The sequence below is a fragment of the Ictalurus punctatus genome, chromosome 6, assembly GCF_001660625.3.
Source record: "Ictalurus punctatus breed USDA103 chromosome 6, Coco_2.0, whole genome shotgun sequence".
In the NCBI taxonomy this organism is placed as follows: Eukaryota; Metazoa; Chordata; class Actinopteri; order Siluriformes; family Ictaluridae; genus Ictalurus; species Ictalurus punctatus.
Window position 1 is genome coordinate 25,054,918 of NC_030421.2, and position 16,543 is coordinate 25,071,460.

Sequence of the window (16,543 nt, forward strand, 5' to 3'; positions counted from 1 at the left end):
TGATTGGCAAGACTCACACATCTTCAGGTGCACATAAAAAAAAAATTAACAAAACAATGTTAAAACCTAGCAGTGAGGACATAAAACACTTAAACTGACAAAAATAAACTCTTCGAAAACTTGGCTTTGAAATCAAATTGTAATCGAATTACACAAAATTATCAAACAGTCTGTAGACCACAGTACATGTAAATTCTTCAAAAATAATTGCAAATGGAATAATCTGGATTTGTGAATCTTTATTTTATGATCATGACTTGATCACATTACGGGTTCAAAAACATTCACTTCTACTTTAACATATCCATCCATCCATCCATCTTCTACCGCTTACTCCTTCTTCAGGGTCACGGGGGAACCTGGAGCCAATCCCAGGGAGCTACTTTAACATATATGGTACTTAATTGTTATTATAATTGTTACTATACAAATGTGTAAAAGTTGCAGAATCATCTGGATTTCTGCATGAATCCTTCTTAAAATTGAGCAAATAGGTACCATAATCTAGATTGCTGAAAGTGTGTGAACATTAGCTTCTTGGTCATTAGTTTATTAGTTAATAGTTTAGTGTGTGAACATTAGCTTATTGGTCATTAGTTTATTAGTCACTAGTTTAGTGTGTGAACATTAGCTTATTGATCATTAGTTTATTAGTTAATAGTTTAGTGTGTGAACATTAACTTATTGGTCATTAGTTTATTGGTCAATAGTTTAGTGTGTGAACATTAGTTTATGTTTATTAGTCACCAGTGGACCCTCTTCTAAACTAAACAGTTCAGTCTAAACTACTAGGTCTGTGAAATTAATTTTCAGTTATCAGTTGTTGTTTTTTTTTTTTTTATAAAGGCATTGTATTCATCGTATCCCCAGTTCTGTCCTCAGCTAGGGTTACTGTTTGTGTAGAATTGTGCATATTCTTTCCGTGCCCATGTGGACTTCCTCCAGGTTTCCTCCCACCTTCTAAAACCGAAATTGCTCCAAAATTGCTCCTAGGTGTGCATGAGTATGTGCATCGTGCCATGTGAATGAATGAATGAATTTATTTATTTATTAATCAAGCAATCGATATTTGTTTCCAGGACTGAGCCTGATTAAACCATTCAATAATATAAGATGGCTGATGGAAGCTTATTTTGTGTAGACCTGCGTTTCGCTTCATGTTTAAATGAATAACCTTTCACTTGCCTCAGCCAAGGGGCAAGCTGTTATATTTTCATTACATAATCTTCACAAACTTTTTCACAAGTGTGAAACACCCGTATAGTCTGGAGTAGGCATATGGTGGCTATATTCAGCCACAAGATGTCGTTATAACACTTGACACAAAATGAGGTATGAGTTGATCATAATGAGGTACTAGTTTAACATAATGAGGAACTAGTTTACAATAATGAGGTATGAGTTTATTATAATGAAGTATGAGTTTATTATAATGAGGTATGAGTTTATCATAATGAGGTACTAGTTTAACATAATGAGGAACTAGTTTACAATAATGAGGTATGAGTTTATTATAATGAAGTATGAGTTTATTATAATGAGGTATGAGTTGATCATAATGAGGTACTAGTTTAACATAATGAGGAACTAGTTTACAATAATGAGGTATGAGTTTATTATAATGAAGTATGAGTTTATTATAATGAGGTATGAGTTTATCATAATGAGGTACGAGTTTAGTGTTTGGAGACTGATGAAGCCAAGTCTGCTTTCACGAACTAGCCACGAGTGAATACTGTGCACTGCTCACCACACACACACACACACACACACACACACACACACACCGTTTAAAGCGTTAATATACAGTCTGAAACTTCATTCATTCAACAGCTAGTTCACACAAACAAAGTCCAAAATATGTCCAAGAGCTGTTTCGAAGAAACGTGCTGCAGAAGAAATCACGACAAGGGATGAGTAGCTCTATATTTCCACTTATAAGAGGTTAATGTATTTCATGTCGCGCAGTATATAGGATAATTTAATCACTTCTAAACTTCAGTCTCACATCGCGCAGGTGCATATAACCTATGTCTAAAACTATGTATTACCGTACTAAATTGCATGCCGGAGAGAGAGGTTAACCAGTGGCTACCACAGGTGGTGTGTCATATTTCCCAAACCTCTCAGTATGCGGTTTTTGGACGTGGCCAGTAGACAGTGGCGTCAGCGTTAAACCTCTCTCTAATGAAGAACCGGAAGTTCCGCTGTTCGCTTTCTTTCTCCAGGCGCGTCTTAATGTAGTTATGAATGCATTTCACTCGGGTCCACTGTGATTCCTTTGTTGTGCTCGAAAACACACGGATTTAACTTCTCTTCTTCTTCTTCTTTTTGGAAAACAAACAAACAAACAAAAAAACAACAGAACATATAGTGCGAGTGCTGTGTATTTATTTCTCGTTTTTGTCCTGCTGCGTCGATTTGCCTTGGATTTTGAATGTAAAATACGACTTTTAAGGCGTTTTCCCTCCGAGCCTGTTTCAGCACAGACTTACTGAGTGATGATGGTGAGTGTCAAAAGTGTGGATGGGTGGCATCTAAAATGAAATAGTAAACATACCATTTTATTCAATTACACAACAATTATAATACACTAACATACTTTTAAGGCTAGACCACTTTGCTGATTTGATGTTGAAGATGGGGAGCTCCACATGTAATATGACTAACAGCTGGCTTGGCATAGTTAAAGCAAAAATATATATCTTTTAAAAATTGTCTCTTTATGCAGAGCGAAGTTGAAGAATCTGAGCAGATCCTGTTGCATATCTATCTTACATGCAATGCAATTAAACCTAATTCATTTTAAATATGTATAACTTAATGTAAAAGTATTATGTGTGATGTTAGAACAAATTGTAGTAATAAGACTAATGACTAGAGACAGATTATATATATATATATATATATATATATATATATATATATATATATAATTTATATAAATAAGTAACTTCATATATCCTAAATATAATCTAATCTAAATATATTTATGGCTAATAATTCAGACACTGTCATGAACTCTAACCAAAAGCCCTACAGGTTATACACTTCTACAATTACTGATTATTTTATTCTCTATTATTAAAAGAATTTGTTGTGTAAAAAGAGCCAGAGAGATCATAGACCTGGTTTGGGGTGCCAGATTAGACCAACCGACTAAAGCCTGCCTAATTCACCATAATACAGCACGAATTAAATTATATCTACCTAATTATAAATGATATCTGTCAACAAAATTATAGCTAAACTAGATTGTGTCTATCACCCGAGGGACGATTTTCCATCCTAATGAGATTAAAAATAGATCAGTTTGATGGTATATAATCAGTCTTGTAACAAAACAAAATCAGATCCTGAACAGGGCGGGTTTGGTATATTCCAGAGTTGCAAGCAATGGACGCATAGATGTTGTTTTTGACATTTGTGTAACATGTCTTGCATGAATAGTTTAATGGCAAAACCCCAGGATGTTGATAAGACATCTCTATGTATGTATAAATGTATGTATAAAAAGTTATGAATGTTAAGGGTGTGTAAAAAATATATATATATATATATATTTTAAAGTAAACAGCATGGTCAGTAGTAATCTGTCCCAGCATTAACACTTATAGCACTGATGTCCATTTGCATTGTGCATTTGCATGCCCAGGCACCATCCTGGATGTTTTTTTTTTTCCTGTGTAAGTTTTAAAATCAGGATACACTTTTTGGTCAGCCACACTGGTCAAGTCAAATTATTGACATAACATCTTTATATATTAAACTATGTTGTGCACAGTAATAGACCCAAGAAACAACACATCACTTGTGAGTGACATTTAGAGTGATCTAAATGATGCCACATTTGAATTTATTTGTTATATTTCCTCCATGTCTTAGTGTAGTTTTTACACACTCTTTGAAAAATGTTCACTTAACTGTAGCATCCTTTATCTAGAAATGTGCAAATAGTATACCTTTAAAGCTTAACCCTAAATGGTCCAATCAGCCTATGTAACATAAATCTGTTTTATATGTACATTATACCCATGTTTCCAGGTGAAATTTACATATTAGCACACAAAAGATAAGAGTATGACAAGGAAAAGTACAATTTAGTAGAATTTTTTCTGAGAGTTTATAGTGCATCTTTATATTGTGATGATGCAGTATAGAGTTAAGTGTTACATTTTGGTTCAGAGATAGTTTCTTTGCATAGATGTACCTCTTAGTGAATAATATTTTTGCCTTTAGCTTTATTCTGCTATTCTTTTCACCTCAAAAGCAAATAATATAACTTATGTCTTCCTAAGGTGCATAAAAGTATTTTTAATGTGTAAGTAAGTAAGAGAAATTCAGTGAGCGAACACATGTTCATTATTTTCCATTCTGACTACTACATCATTAAAGAGGAGTTAGTTGTTTTATGTTAGATCACATATGAGTGTGTATGCGATTGGACCTATTATCAAATGCAGTGAGTGTTTCGAGGATTTGCTGCCAAGTGCTCTATTAGTGGTTTTTAGTTTCACTCCAGGAAATGTCTCCACACTTACGCAAGGCTTCTTGTTTTTCAGTGTGTATTTTACATTTGATTTATGCTTAGAAACCTATTGCGGTTGAGATTTCAGGACCACGGACAACATCACCCATAAATTGCATGCACTATTGTCACGTAATGAGGGTTTAGACGGAAACGATTGCAGGTATGGCAGTTTAATCAGCAAACAAAGCCAAATGTTTAGGCAGAAAATGAAACACAAAACAGGCAAGGGTCACACTGTCAGGCAAACAGTTCAAAACAGGCAAGGCAGAGAATCAAGGTCGATGGAGTAAACTAAGTCAAAACCAGAATATCAAACACTAAGTAAGACTTGGAAATGACAGAGACAATAGCAATTGAACGTGATACTTTGCAAAAATATTGTGAATGAGCGGTCTCTTATATATGGTGGTGTGATTGTCAGTGTGATTGGGAACAGGTTTGTGTGATTAGTCCTTAGGAGAAGGGAACCTCACCCGGCCCGGACACGGAAAGTATTGACAGATTGATAGCTCTTTCTCGATTCTGTGGGTGGTGGTGCATGGCCGTTCTTAGTTAGTGGAGCGATTTGTCTGGTTAATTCCGATAACGAACCAGACTCCGGCATGCTAAATATTTACACGGCCCCTCGCGGTTGGCATCCAACTTCTTAGATGGACAAGTGGTGTTCAGCCACGTGAGATGGAGCAATAACAGGTCTGTGATGCCCTTAGATGTCCGGGGCTGCCCGTGCGCCACAATGATTGGATCAGCGTGTGCCTACCCTATGCCGAGAGGTGCGGGTAATCCGCTGAACCACATCCGTGATTCGGACTGGGGATTGCAATTATTCCCCATGAACGAGGAATTCCCAGTAAGTGCGGGTCATAAGCTTGTGTTGATTAAGTCCCTGCCCTTTGTACACACCGCCCGTCGCTACTACTGATTGGAAGATTTAGTGAGGTCCTCAGATCTGCCCCGCCGGGGCTCCTCGCGGGCCATGGCGGAACACAGAGAAGTCGATCAAACTTGACTATCTAGAGGAAGTCGAACAGTTGAGCATGGGTCAGTCGGTCCTAAGGGATGGGTGAATGTTCAGAAGGGTGGGGCGATGGCCTCGGTCACCCCCAGCCGATCGAAAGGGAGTCGGGTTCAGATCTCCGAACCGTTAGAGGCAGAGATAGGCGTTGCGAGGTGTCCAGTGCAGTAACGCAAGTGAACCCTCTTCTCTTTTCTTTGTGAAAAGTGCCGCAGTTCTGGCGGCATCTGGTGAGCTCTTGCTGGCCCTTCAAAATCCGGGGGAGAGGGTGTAAGTTTTGGAGTAAATGCTTTTTGGGTAGCATTGCCGCCCTTCAGCTTCAGGGTCCCAGAATTTCACATGTTCTCCCCTTGTTTGAGTGGGTTTCCTCTGGGTTCTGTGATTTCTTCCCAAAGGCTAAATTACCCCAAGTTTTGTCTGTGTGTGTGTGTGTGTGTGTGAATGGGTGTGTTTATGGTAGCCTGTGATAGACCTGTATCCAGTACCAGTACCAGGATCTGGTTCCAGATCCACCATGCCCTGCTCAGGATTAAGCGGTTACTGAAGATGAATCAATTAATAAATTTTCAATCATTATTTATCCTAATAAAGAATACATAATAATCATATTATTCGTCTGCGTGCACATACCTTTATACTGTGCATGTACACTGTTATCCTTCTGCTTTGCTATTGAAGTTTTTGTACCGATAATAAAATCAATCATTCATTCATCTTGATCAGCCTATCCTAGGAACACTGGGCATGAGGCGGGAATAAACTCTGAATGTGATGCTTGTCCATCATAGGCAATATGCGCACACATGCACACATACACACACACCCACACCCACACCCAGGGACAATTTAGCATAATCAATGCACCTACCTATTTTAAAGAAATACAGAGAGACAGGATCTGCTCATGATCCAAAACATAGAAGCTCATCTGTGAAACATGGTGGAGGTAGTGTCATGGCTTGGGCTTGCAGTACTGCTTCTGGAACAGGCTCAGTAAACTTTATTGATGATCTAATTCATGATGGTAGCAGCAAAATGAATTCAGAAGTTTACAGGAACATTTTGTTTGCCAATTTACAGAGAAATTCATCCAAATGAATTGTGAGGAACTTTGAGGAAGGGAGAAACCCCCTAAACCAAACAACAACTGAAAGAGGCTGTGCTAAAAGCCTGGTAAAGCATCATGAATTAAGAAACCAACAATTTGGTGATGTCATTGAGTCGCAGGTTTAACGCATTTACTACAAGGGATATGCAACCAGATATTAAGTGTTATTTACTTTAATTTACTTCAAGACTCATGTCTTTCTATACTTTTGCTCATCTAAAAATTGGGTAGTCTGATACAAAAGATTATATGTTATATGTTGTTTAGCACATCTACATGTAAATACCAGGAAATAAAAGTTAAAATCCTAAACTCTCTTCTCATATCAATCTTTTGATCTCAAACCCAAATGTCTTTGGTATATAACACAAACAATGGAATTGCCTTTGCCATTCAATAGTTTTTGAGGGAACTGTTGAAACCAATACTAATACATTGAAATTTAAATTGTTTCACAGAATTCAAATGTACGCTAATGTAAAAATGTACAAGGTTTTTTTTTTTTTACTAATATCTATATCATTATCAACAGTTTTATATGCTGCTTAGTTCTCATTATTCCATTATAGAGTCAATGTGAAATATATACTTAAGCTACATGCAAATATTCTGACAAGTACTTTGTGAAACTGTGAGTTTTTATTTCCATGTATTTTTCTGGCACATTACAATTCAGCTATCCTAGTGTTACTCGTGAATTGGTATCTGAGCAGTCATGTAATGCTGTGGAAGTTGGTTTTAGTTGTTTTTTTGGTTTTCATTTAATCCTTGTTAGGACTAATAAGAATTAGTTCTCCCCATTACAACAGCCTAATTGGGTTAAGGAGAAAATGGTGACACTGTGTCATAACTCAGTTGTCTGTCCAGCCTATATTTCAGTTCAGTGTGTCTTGCTTATCTGGGTCTCTATAACTACAACAATAACAATTATGATATGGAGTCCAGTTTCCTCCTTCCACCCAAAACCACACCAGTAGTTGGATTGTCATATCTAAATTGCCACAAGGTGTGAATGAGTATGTGAATATATGTGTGTGTGGTGCCCTACAGTGAGCTGGCACCCAACCCTGTCTCATGCCCAGTTTCTAAGTGAATAGTTGTGGTTTTTCAGTATAGCTGTTATGGCTCTTCTTACTGTTCATATTAACAGCATGGTATGGTATGTACTTATCAGACTTACAGGAGCATGTTAATCACTTCTCAAGATTCATGTGTTAATAAAAACTTCCTTACAGAGCATATATTGTGAATAAGAATGTGTTTTAGAGGGCCTAGGGGATAGTTTTATCAGTGTACTGACCTTGGGTGAGTAGCTGGGGTAAGATGTTCTAAGAATGGGATTTTTTTTGTATGTGTGAAGTGAGTTGAGGATTGAACCTTGAAGGGACAACACCTTTTGTAACCTTTTGTTACATGAAGCTTCAATAAAACTATTCCTCTTCTCAAGGTTTTGTACCTGCTTTCATTTTCATTAAATGTTGATTGATAATGTTAAATGAATGTTATATAGCACTTTTCTGTCTAAAACTTAAGTGGAAGAGCTACTATTACAAGTAATATTTAAAATGAAAAGAAAATAATACCTTCTGCACTTGTATTTCTGTCTAACTTTGGCTGTCTGTATTATTATGGCTGTAGATGCTTCTCATGTAGTGGGCTAGCAAAACAATCAGAAGATACAGGATGCAAAGATGGCACAGATTCTTGCACCGCTGGGACCACAAAGCTTCCGCCCGTTTACCCGGGAGTCACTCAAGGCCATTGAAAAACGAATTAAAGAGGAGAAGAGTAAAAAGCCTAAAAAAGGAGAGCAAGAGGGAAATACTGCTAATGAGGATCAACCACAACCTAATAGTGACCTGGGGCAAGGGAAGAAATTGCCATTTATATATGGGGACATTCCCAATGGAATGGTGTCCACACCGCTGGAAGATCTGGATCCATATTATTGCAATCAGAAAGTAAGTTTTTTTTCACTCAGTCTAGAAATGCATTTGGGTGTGCTCTGTCTAATGGGCTTTTAGTAGAATTTGAGTGCTGACATGGGTGGTTGGCAACTGCTGTTACATTGCTAATGTGCGAATGGTTATTCATGCAGTGACTTATAAAAGGTTTTAGCGCTGGGTTATTTGCATAATGCATGGGCTTATCATGAGTATCATGATTGCTAAAGATTAAGAACTTACAGTTGAATATAAAGAACCTAAAGCAAAATCTTTTACTAAACCAAGCTAGATATGAGGTTGTTATCTAGATCAGGGTTCTCAAACTTTTCGCAGCCAAAGACCCCTTCCAGTAAAAAACGATTCATGGACCCATAAACAATAAACATTAATATCATGAGCATAAACCAATTGCTTATATATCAGACATATTAGTTAAATGTAACATCATGTTTATTTATTGGAGTCATGAGATATGTTTTCTACCCACAGAACCTAAAAAAGTTGCACAGATTTAAAAATTTGGATTCACAATTTTCTAACATATTAATTCAATTCTATTTTATTTTTATAGCGTTTTTAACAATGGAGATTATCCCAAAGCAGCTTTACAGAAATATATGAATTCAGAATATAAATGACAAATTTATGAATTTGTCACTAATGAGCAAGCCGGAGGTGATGGTGGCAAGGAAAACCGCACCTTTTTGTAGTTACTTGCAGTAAGGTTGACATTAAGACATGACTTGACATTAAGCTGTTTTAGATTGTTGAATTAATGAGCTTTAGATTGAACCCATTCACCTTAAGTGCCAAGCCAATTAGGCTTAGAATTATAATAAATGTTACACATTGAAACAACTGCAATATCAAGGGTTTTAAAAAAAAATAAAAATGCTTCATAGACCTCTGGGGAAACCTGACCCCACTTAGATAACATAAGTGTTCAGTCAACAATATAGTATTACATATTCCTTTTTTGCATTAATGTTCCATTTAAATCGATTGTGTTGGTTTTGTACCAAATTTGTAGCTCTAAATGTTGGTACAAAAGCATTTGTTAAACTGAAATATTGATAAAATGTATAAAAAGTATTATATTAAATTAAATACTTCTTTTGTTTAAATTAGTAGAACAAGGATTGGTTCTAATAGACCTGGTAATCTGTTTTTCAGGTTTTATGTAAGTCAGTACTGAATGCACAAGAAACACACCGAGCACCAAGACTGACCTCTCTTCTGAATAATATGTGATTATATGCTAGCAATGGCTTTGTTTCTGTCTTGTCTTTCTTTCAGACCTTTATAGTATTGAACAAAAGGAAGACAATCTCCCGATTTAATGCCACTTCTGCCTTGTACGTGCTAAGTCCATTCAACCCAATCAGAAGAATATCAATTAAGATTTTGGTACATTCATATCCTTTCCTTATGCTGCTAAAATTATTAAAGAGTTATCGTTACCCTACAGTTGTCCTATAGTGCTTATCCAGTAATAACAATTGTGACTGAAAAATGAGTATTAATCATAAATAAGGGCCAGTGGTGGCTTGGTGGTTAAAGCTCTGGGTTACTGATTGGAAGGTTGTGGGTTCAAGCCCTGGCACTGCCAAGCTGCCAGTGTTGGGCTCTTGAGCAAGGCCCTAAACCCTCTCTGCTCCAGGGGTGCTGTATCATGGCTGACCCTGTGCTCTGACCCCAGCTTCCTGACATGCTGGGATATGTGAAGAAAAGAATTTCACTGTGCTCTAATATATATGTGATAAATAAAGACTCATTAATATTAATAACCTGTAAACAAATAAATTACATTTTTAAGTTGTTAGTCTACCTTTAGGTTTTCTGAAATCCATTATTTAAAAAAAATGTTTTTCTTGACTGCAACTGTCACATTGTTCAACATAATAATCATGTGCACTATCCTCGCGAACTGTGTGTTTATGACTTTTACTGAAGATTCGAGTAGGAGAGCCTTGTTCAAGAAAATAGAGTAAGTCTCTCACTATTTGCATTGAATTATTATTGAGTATGAGAATGAGAATGGAGTAGGACTTAATACCTCAGATGAACTTATAATGCATCAGATGACTCAGTAAAACCCATAGTCTTTTTGGTGTGATTGATGTGGTGTTGTTTTTACAGGTACACGTTTACGGCAATATATACATTTGATTCATTAATAAAGATCTTAGCCATGGGCTTCTGTATGGGCAAGTTTACCTTCCTCAGAGACCCATTCAACTGGCTGGACTTCACTGTGATTGTGATGGCGTAAGTACAGGACAGTACACAAATGTCTAACATGTATACAATGTGACTTGATACACTGTCTTAACTGCAGTTCTTTTATGATGTGTTGGCGAGGAGTTAGTTTAGTAGCGTGGCAGTAGGTGAGTTATTTTCCAAATAATATATATTTTCCAGTAATTTTTTCACAAAGTAGTGTGTAGCATTCACTGTGGCGTTTTCACAGTGGTATAGCCATGATACACAAGTTTCTTGGTCTCACTATCAAAAAAAGTAAAGCTGAGGTGAATATACAGTGTAGCTGTGACTAAGCCAAAAGGGTTGCATAGATTTGTTAAAAATGTAGAAATACCATGTTATATAACGGAATGACTATCTAGGAGACGTTCCACAACATTAACTCTTAATTATAAGCCAGTAAAATGCAAGATGTGGCATTCATTAATAAATCAAATATAATAATTGTTAATTGTTTTTAATCGGAATTTGCTGTGGAATAAGCAGAATCACACACTACAGATGTGATTATAGAATATAATGCACTTTGGGGTGATAACTTCATGTTCACACCAATAATGGCATGAATTATTTTCACAAGGTCTGTATGGGGTTAGAATTGTTGCATATTTCCAAATAAATAGATTACGATCCAAAAATAAATGTAGCAAGATTCACAAAAAATAAACAAATTCACAAATAAATACAATGAGATCCACAAATATATGTTAGAAGTTTCACAAAAATGAATTCAATTCACAAATAAATAAAATGAGATTTGCAGATAATTTTTTCTTTTTTTAACAAATATATTTTTATGTCACAAACAAAACTCTGCCTGGCATTCAATTGTGAATTGCGTCCTGTGCATTTGTGGATGTACAAAAGAGTCACACCTTCAAATCTATAAAATTAGAATCAGGTCTTCAAATTGGGTGCCAGTGATTAAAACCTGCTTAGGGAGTGCAGGTACTGAATATAATCTACAAATGGTGCAGATTTCAAAAGACTGCCAATTTGTCCAGGACTGGCCGTCCCAGCAAATTCAGCCCAAGAGCCCACCGTCTGATGCAAAAAGAACCCCAAATTTCATCACAGGATCTGCTAGTAAGTCTTGCAACTGTTGGTGTCAAAGTGCATGCTTCTATAATCAGAAAGAGATTACACAAATTTGACCTACATGGGAGGCATGCCAGAAAAAAGCCTTTGCTGCCTAAAAAGAACATTTTGGAATAATGCCCTCTGGACAGACAAATCAAAGATAGAGTTGTTTGTAACAGTAATAGCAGACATGTTTGGGACTGGCCAAAGACAGCTTTTTAACATTTCCATGGTGGAAATGTTATGGTTTGGGGTTGTTTTGCTGCCTCAGGGACTGGACAGCTTGCATTCATTAATTCAACTAGTAATTCTGCATCATACCAAAGAGAGCTTGAAGATAGTGTGATAGTGTGATAATCTGTCCAAAGGTTAAGCCGAAAGTTGACCTTTCAACAGGATAATGATCCTAAGCACACTAGCAAATCCACCAAGGAATGGCTCAGTAACAAAAAATGGATGGTTATGGTATGGCCTAGACTAAGCCTGGATTTGAATCCCACTTAAGGGGGGGGGGCTTTGAAATGGGCAGTACATGCAAGTAAACCTTCAAACATCTTGCAACTGAAAGAATATTGCATGGAAGAGCGGTCAAAAAATCCAGCAAGCCGATGTCAGAGACTGTTGGTCAATCATGCAAAATGCCTACAAGTTATTTCTGTCAAAAGGGACAATACTAGCTTCTGAGGTAAAGGGTGTAGTTACTTTTTCCTCAAACAAATATCAAATCTATTCTAATTTTTTGAGATGCACCTGTATGTGTCTCATTATATTATATCTATATCTCTCTTGGGACAGATAAAGATACATAAATTATATGTATAGCAAATTGAAATTATTAAAATGGAAAAATGAAAATGTCAGCGTGTTACAAAGTGGAGGCGAAGACAGAAGCACGGGCAGGTTACATAGTTTTATACCCAAAACAACAAGTCCGAAGGGTAATGCAAAATCCACAAACTTAAACAGACAGAGGTCAGACGATCAGGCAAACTGTCAAAACAAGTTTAGGCAGAGAGACAAGGTCAAAAAATGAGAACAAAGTCAAAACCAGAAAAACTAACACGATATCAAGGTTTGGTATAGTTTGGTATAGCTAGTTAACTGAGCGTATTAATTCACAAAGACCTTGTTAATGAGCAGACTCCTAAGTAGTGCTTTATGATTATCAGTGTGATTGGGAACAGGTGTGTGTGATTAGTCTTCAGGAGAAGGTGACATGTTTGTGTGTTCCATTGTGAGTTTTAGTTGTCGGTCATGTTTGTAGTTCATGGTGCATTCTTGGAAATGGAGTCATGAGTTTGCCATGACATGACAAGTGGATTTTCCTCAATTTGACAATAGCTTCAGTGTACTAAGAAAAAGTAGTTAGTGTAGTATAGTGTAGCTAGCTACCAGTATCAAAAGTGTAGATTGGCTGTAGCTTAGTTACTTCAAATCAAGGGTAAACTTCTAGTTTGACAAATGTTGCAAATAGCTTCAACAACATTTCCTATATGCAATATAGAATAATGTGTCATATTTACTTCTTTCTCAGTGCTTGCTTTGGACAAGCATTGGAGTGAAATTTGAGAAGTCAATCTCATCGATTTTGAATAATCCCCTTTCTGCAGTCAACAGCTTTGAGCCAGTCTATAAAAGCATGCTTGATTTGATGGATGTGTTTTAATTACCTTAAAGCTGTGGCAGACATGATTTTATTGATTAATCCTATCATTAAGTAGACACTTATCTGCCCAAAGTAGATTCAGTGTCTTTTTACTACCAAGCGATGGACAGTCTTCCAAATCTGTACATTCATATACATCCAAGATTCATCTAACGTAACTGTAAACCTACTTAGACAATGCCTCCTGTATGTTTAGCTACTAAGATCTTGGAATACATTTGTTGTAACCCTATATAAGTTGCAAAATTATCTCTGACCCACTTACCTCTTACTGTCTTATATCAGGTATGTGACAGAGTTTGCCAAGGGTTTGGGTAATGTCTCTGCTTTGAGATCTTTCAGAGTTGTTCGGGCTCTGAAAACAATATCAGTTATCCCAGGTAAGAGCATGCTCAGTGCTAACTGTAGTTTGTCTTTATGTAGCAGGTTTTGCATTAAATGAACAGGGTTTTGTGCATAACTTATTTTATTGTTTAATACAACCTATTTATTTTCTATAAAAAAAACCCCTTTAATAAGGGAATTGATTAATGTTAACAATGATAACAAACCTATTAAACCTGCTTGTATTTTAACGAATTATTATATGCTTGTCTATTTTCTATGGAAATAAAATAATACTTTCCCTGATCACACATAATTGTTTTAAAATGTATGAATTCCATTCACTGGATAACATTCTCTTTCTCATAGGCCTAAAGACCATTGTAAGCGCTCTGTTCCAGTCAGTAAAGAGACTTTCAGATGTGATGATTCTGACCGTCTTTTGCTTGAGTGTATTTGCACTGATTGGCCTGCAGCTTTTTATGGGCAACCTGAGGAATAAATGCATAAGGATACCAATAAATGGCAGTATAACTGAGGAGGGACAGCTGGTTTTTGCTACAAACGTCACTGAATTCAATCGCACACAATACTATAATGATGCGGGTGAGTGTTGTTGCTGTGGTGGAAAAGAAATTATTAGAATAGGTCAAGTCAGCAGTATAAGGCTATTGCACTGACAGTTAAATAAACCCCAATAGTATTACTAATTAATCCATCTCCAAAATTAGTGGGCTACAATCCATTATAGCATTACAGTCATACAGTCTTGAACATACAGTAACATTATCTGCTTATTTGGGATTTTGTGCTTTTTTTGTTGTTGTGCTCATCAGCTAATTGCTGAGTTAAAAAGGTTAGAGCAAGGAAAACAGAATAAGCACATTGCACGAATATTTCCCAGGACTGGGATTGGGAGCTAGAAAGCATGGAAATTTTTCCTGTTTAAAATAAACCAACTGTGCTGAAACTAGCAGGGAGATTTTCCATCAGTATACACTTGTTGCCCTCACCATTCCGCGGCCATTAGCATGCATTAGCAAACTTGGTCTTCAGATCCCTTGAGGCATAGTTTAGATTCAGAAGGTGAGAGTTCATGGCTATCCAGTAGCTAACAATGACTGACAGAAGTGGCACAAGGGAGTGTGTAACTGTATGTGCAATGGAAGATCTAACATAATGGTTAATGGCAATATGGTTGGCGAGGCAATTCTGTCAACAATTCTGTCAGATTTATGAGATGTAGGAGACTGTTAGTATGGAAGAAAAGAGAAAGAATAAGAGAAAGGAAGACAATCATGGTTACTTAAGGGGAGGAAATGTGATCCTCATTCTAAAGAACTCTATCACAATAAACAGCAAAAGTTTCATGGCATGCTGATGCTAATAGTAAGACATGATTTGACTGGGCCTGATACCACAGCCAAGCTGCCACTAACTGTACTTTTCATCCATGTTTATTCAAGTTTTATATTACATTCTTTTATATTATATTATATATATATATATATATATATATATATATATATATATATATATATATATATATATATATATATATATATATATAATATATACATATATTTGCTTAAGTTCTGGCTCTGTAGAATTTAATTCACACAAATAAATTCATAAAATATTCAAAACTGAACACTACCTTTCTCTTTTTCCTGTAGATAATTATTATAAAATGGAAGGAAAGAAAGATCCTCTGCTCTGTGGAAATAACAGTGATGCAGGGTAAGTAAATAATAACAATAATAACAACAACAACCGTCATCATCGTCATCATTCTATGAACACTTAGATTCACCTTTTATAAAATACCACCATTATGTTGAGCCAGGCCCTTAGACCCTTAACGCTCTCTGCTACAGGAAAGCTGGATAATGGCTGACCCTGTACTTTGACCCCAGCTTCCTAATAAGTTAGGATATGTGAAGAATATGATTTCACTGTGCTGTATTTGTGTATGTGACACTAAAGTCTTCTTCCCCTTCTGAAGTGAAATATTCAACATTTCACTGTTTGGATTTGAGAATAGAAAATCTTCAGGTTACGATTTTTAAGAAAAGAGAAAACTAAAATACATAAAATGACGGTGCCCTCGCCCCGCACACACTTCCCACACCAAAACTTTGGGAGAGTTTGCCAAATGACACATAGATACACAAAGTTCCAATGGCAAGATCTCTTATTTATTCAAAGAAAAGCAGAGTATAATATCATGCTTGGCACACAATAAACTACAAATTGCGAAAGTATAATAACTTTGTAACAGTTGGATAGAGGCAGGACACAAGTGTGTAAAATTTCTGATGCTTATATTGGGCAATCCATGAATCATAACTGTAGTCAGCAGCAGGGGTCAAAACACAGGCAGATTGTTAGCACAGGATAATCCATTGTCATTAACCATGGCTCAGAAGTAAAAGCATGAATGCAAAGTTGTGAAGGCTTTAGACTATAACACAGGAGGTATAAGAAACACAGAGCATAATTAAGGAGAACAAAGTACAGGTGAACAAAATCAGGTAAACAAATAAATGACTAGAAAATAAATAAATAACAACATGAAAACAAAAAGAAAACATATACAGAAAACAGAAAA

The 16,543-nt window shown here is 36.3% G+C and overlaps 1 protein-coding gene across 3 annotated transcripts in view; it reads left to right on the forward strand.

The window, feature by feature from the left end:
• Positions 1-2,053: 2,053 nt before the first annotated feature.
• Positions 2,054-16,543, forward strand: part of scn1laa (sodium channel, voltage-gated, type I-like, alpha) — a 42,690-nt gene continuing 28,200 nt past the window's right edge. Inside the window, exons 1-8 of one of the 3 annotated variants that reach the window (XM_017470849.3) lie at positions 2,054-2,507; positions 8,293-8,615; positions 9,897-10,015; positions 10,489-10,587; positions 10,740-10,868; positions 13,894-13,988; positions 14,302-14,538; positions 15,609-15,672. In XM_017470849.3, coding sequence (XP_017326338.1) covers positions 8,346-8,615; positions 9,897-10,015; positions 10,489-10,587; positions 10,740-10,868; positions 13,894-13,988; positions 14,302-14,538; positions 15,609-15,672 — 1,013 coding nt within the window. In that variant the 5' untranslated portion in view covers positions 2,054-2,507; positions 8,293-8,345. Of the gene's footprint in view, positions 2,508-8,292; positions 8,616-9,896; positions 10,016-10,395; positions 10,588-10,739; positions 10,869-13,893; positions 13,989-14,301; positions 14,539-15,608; positions 15,673-16,543 lie in introns of those variants that run through there. The other 2 variants (XM_053681054.1, XM_053681055.1) reach the window with 2 other exon arrangements.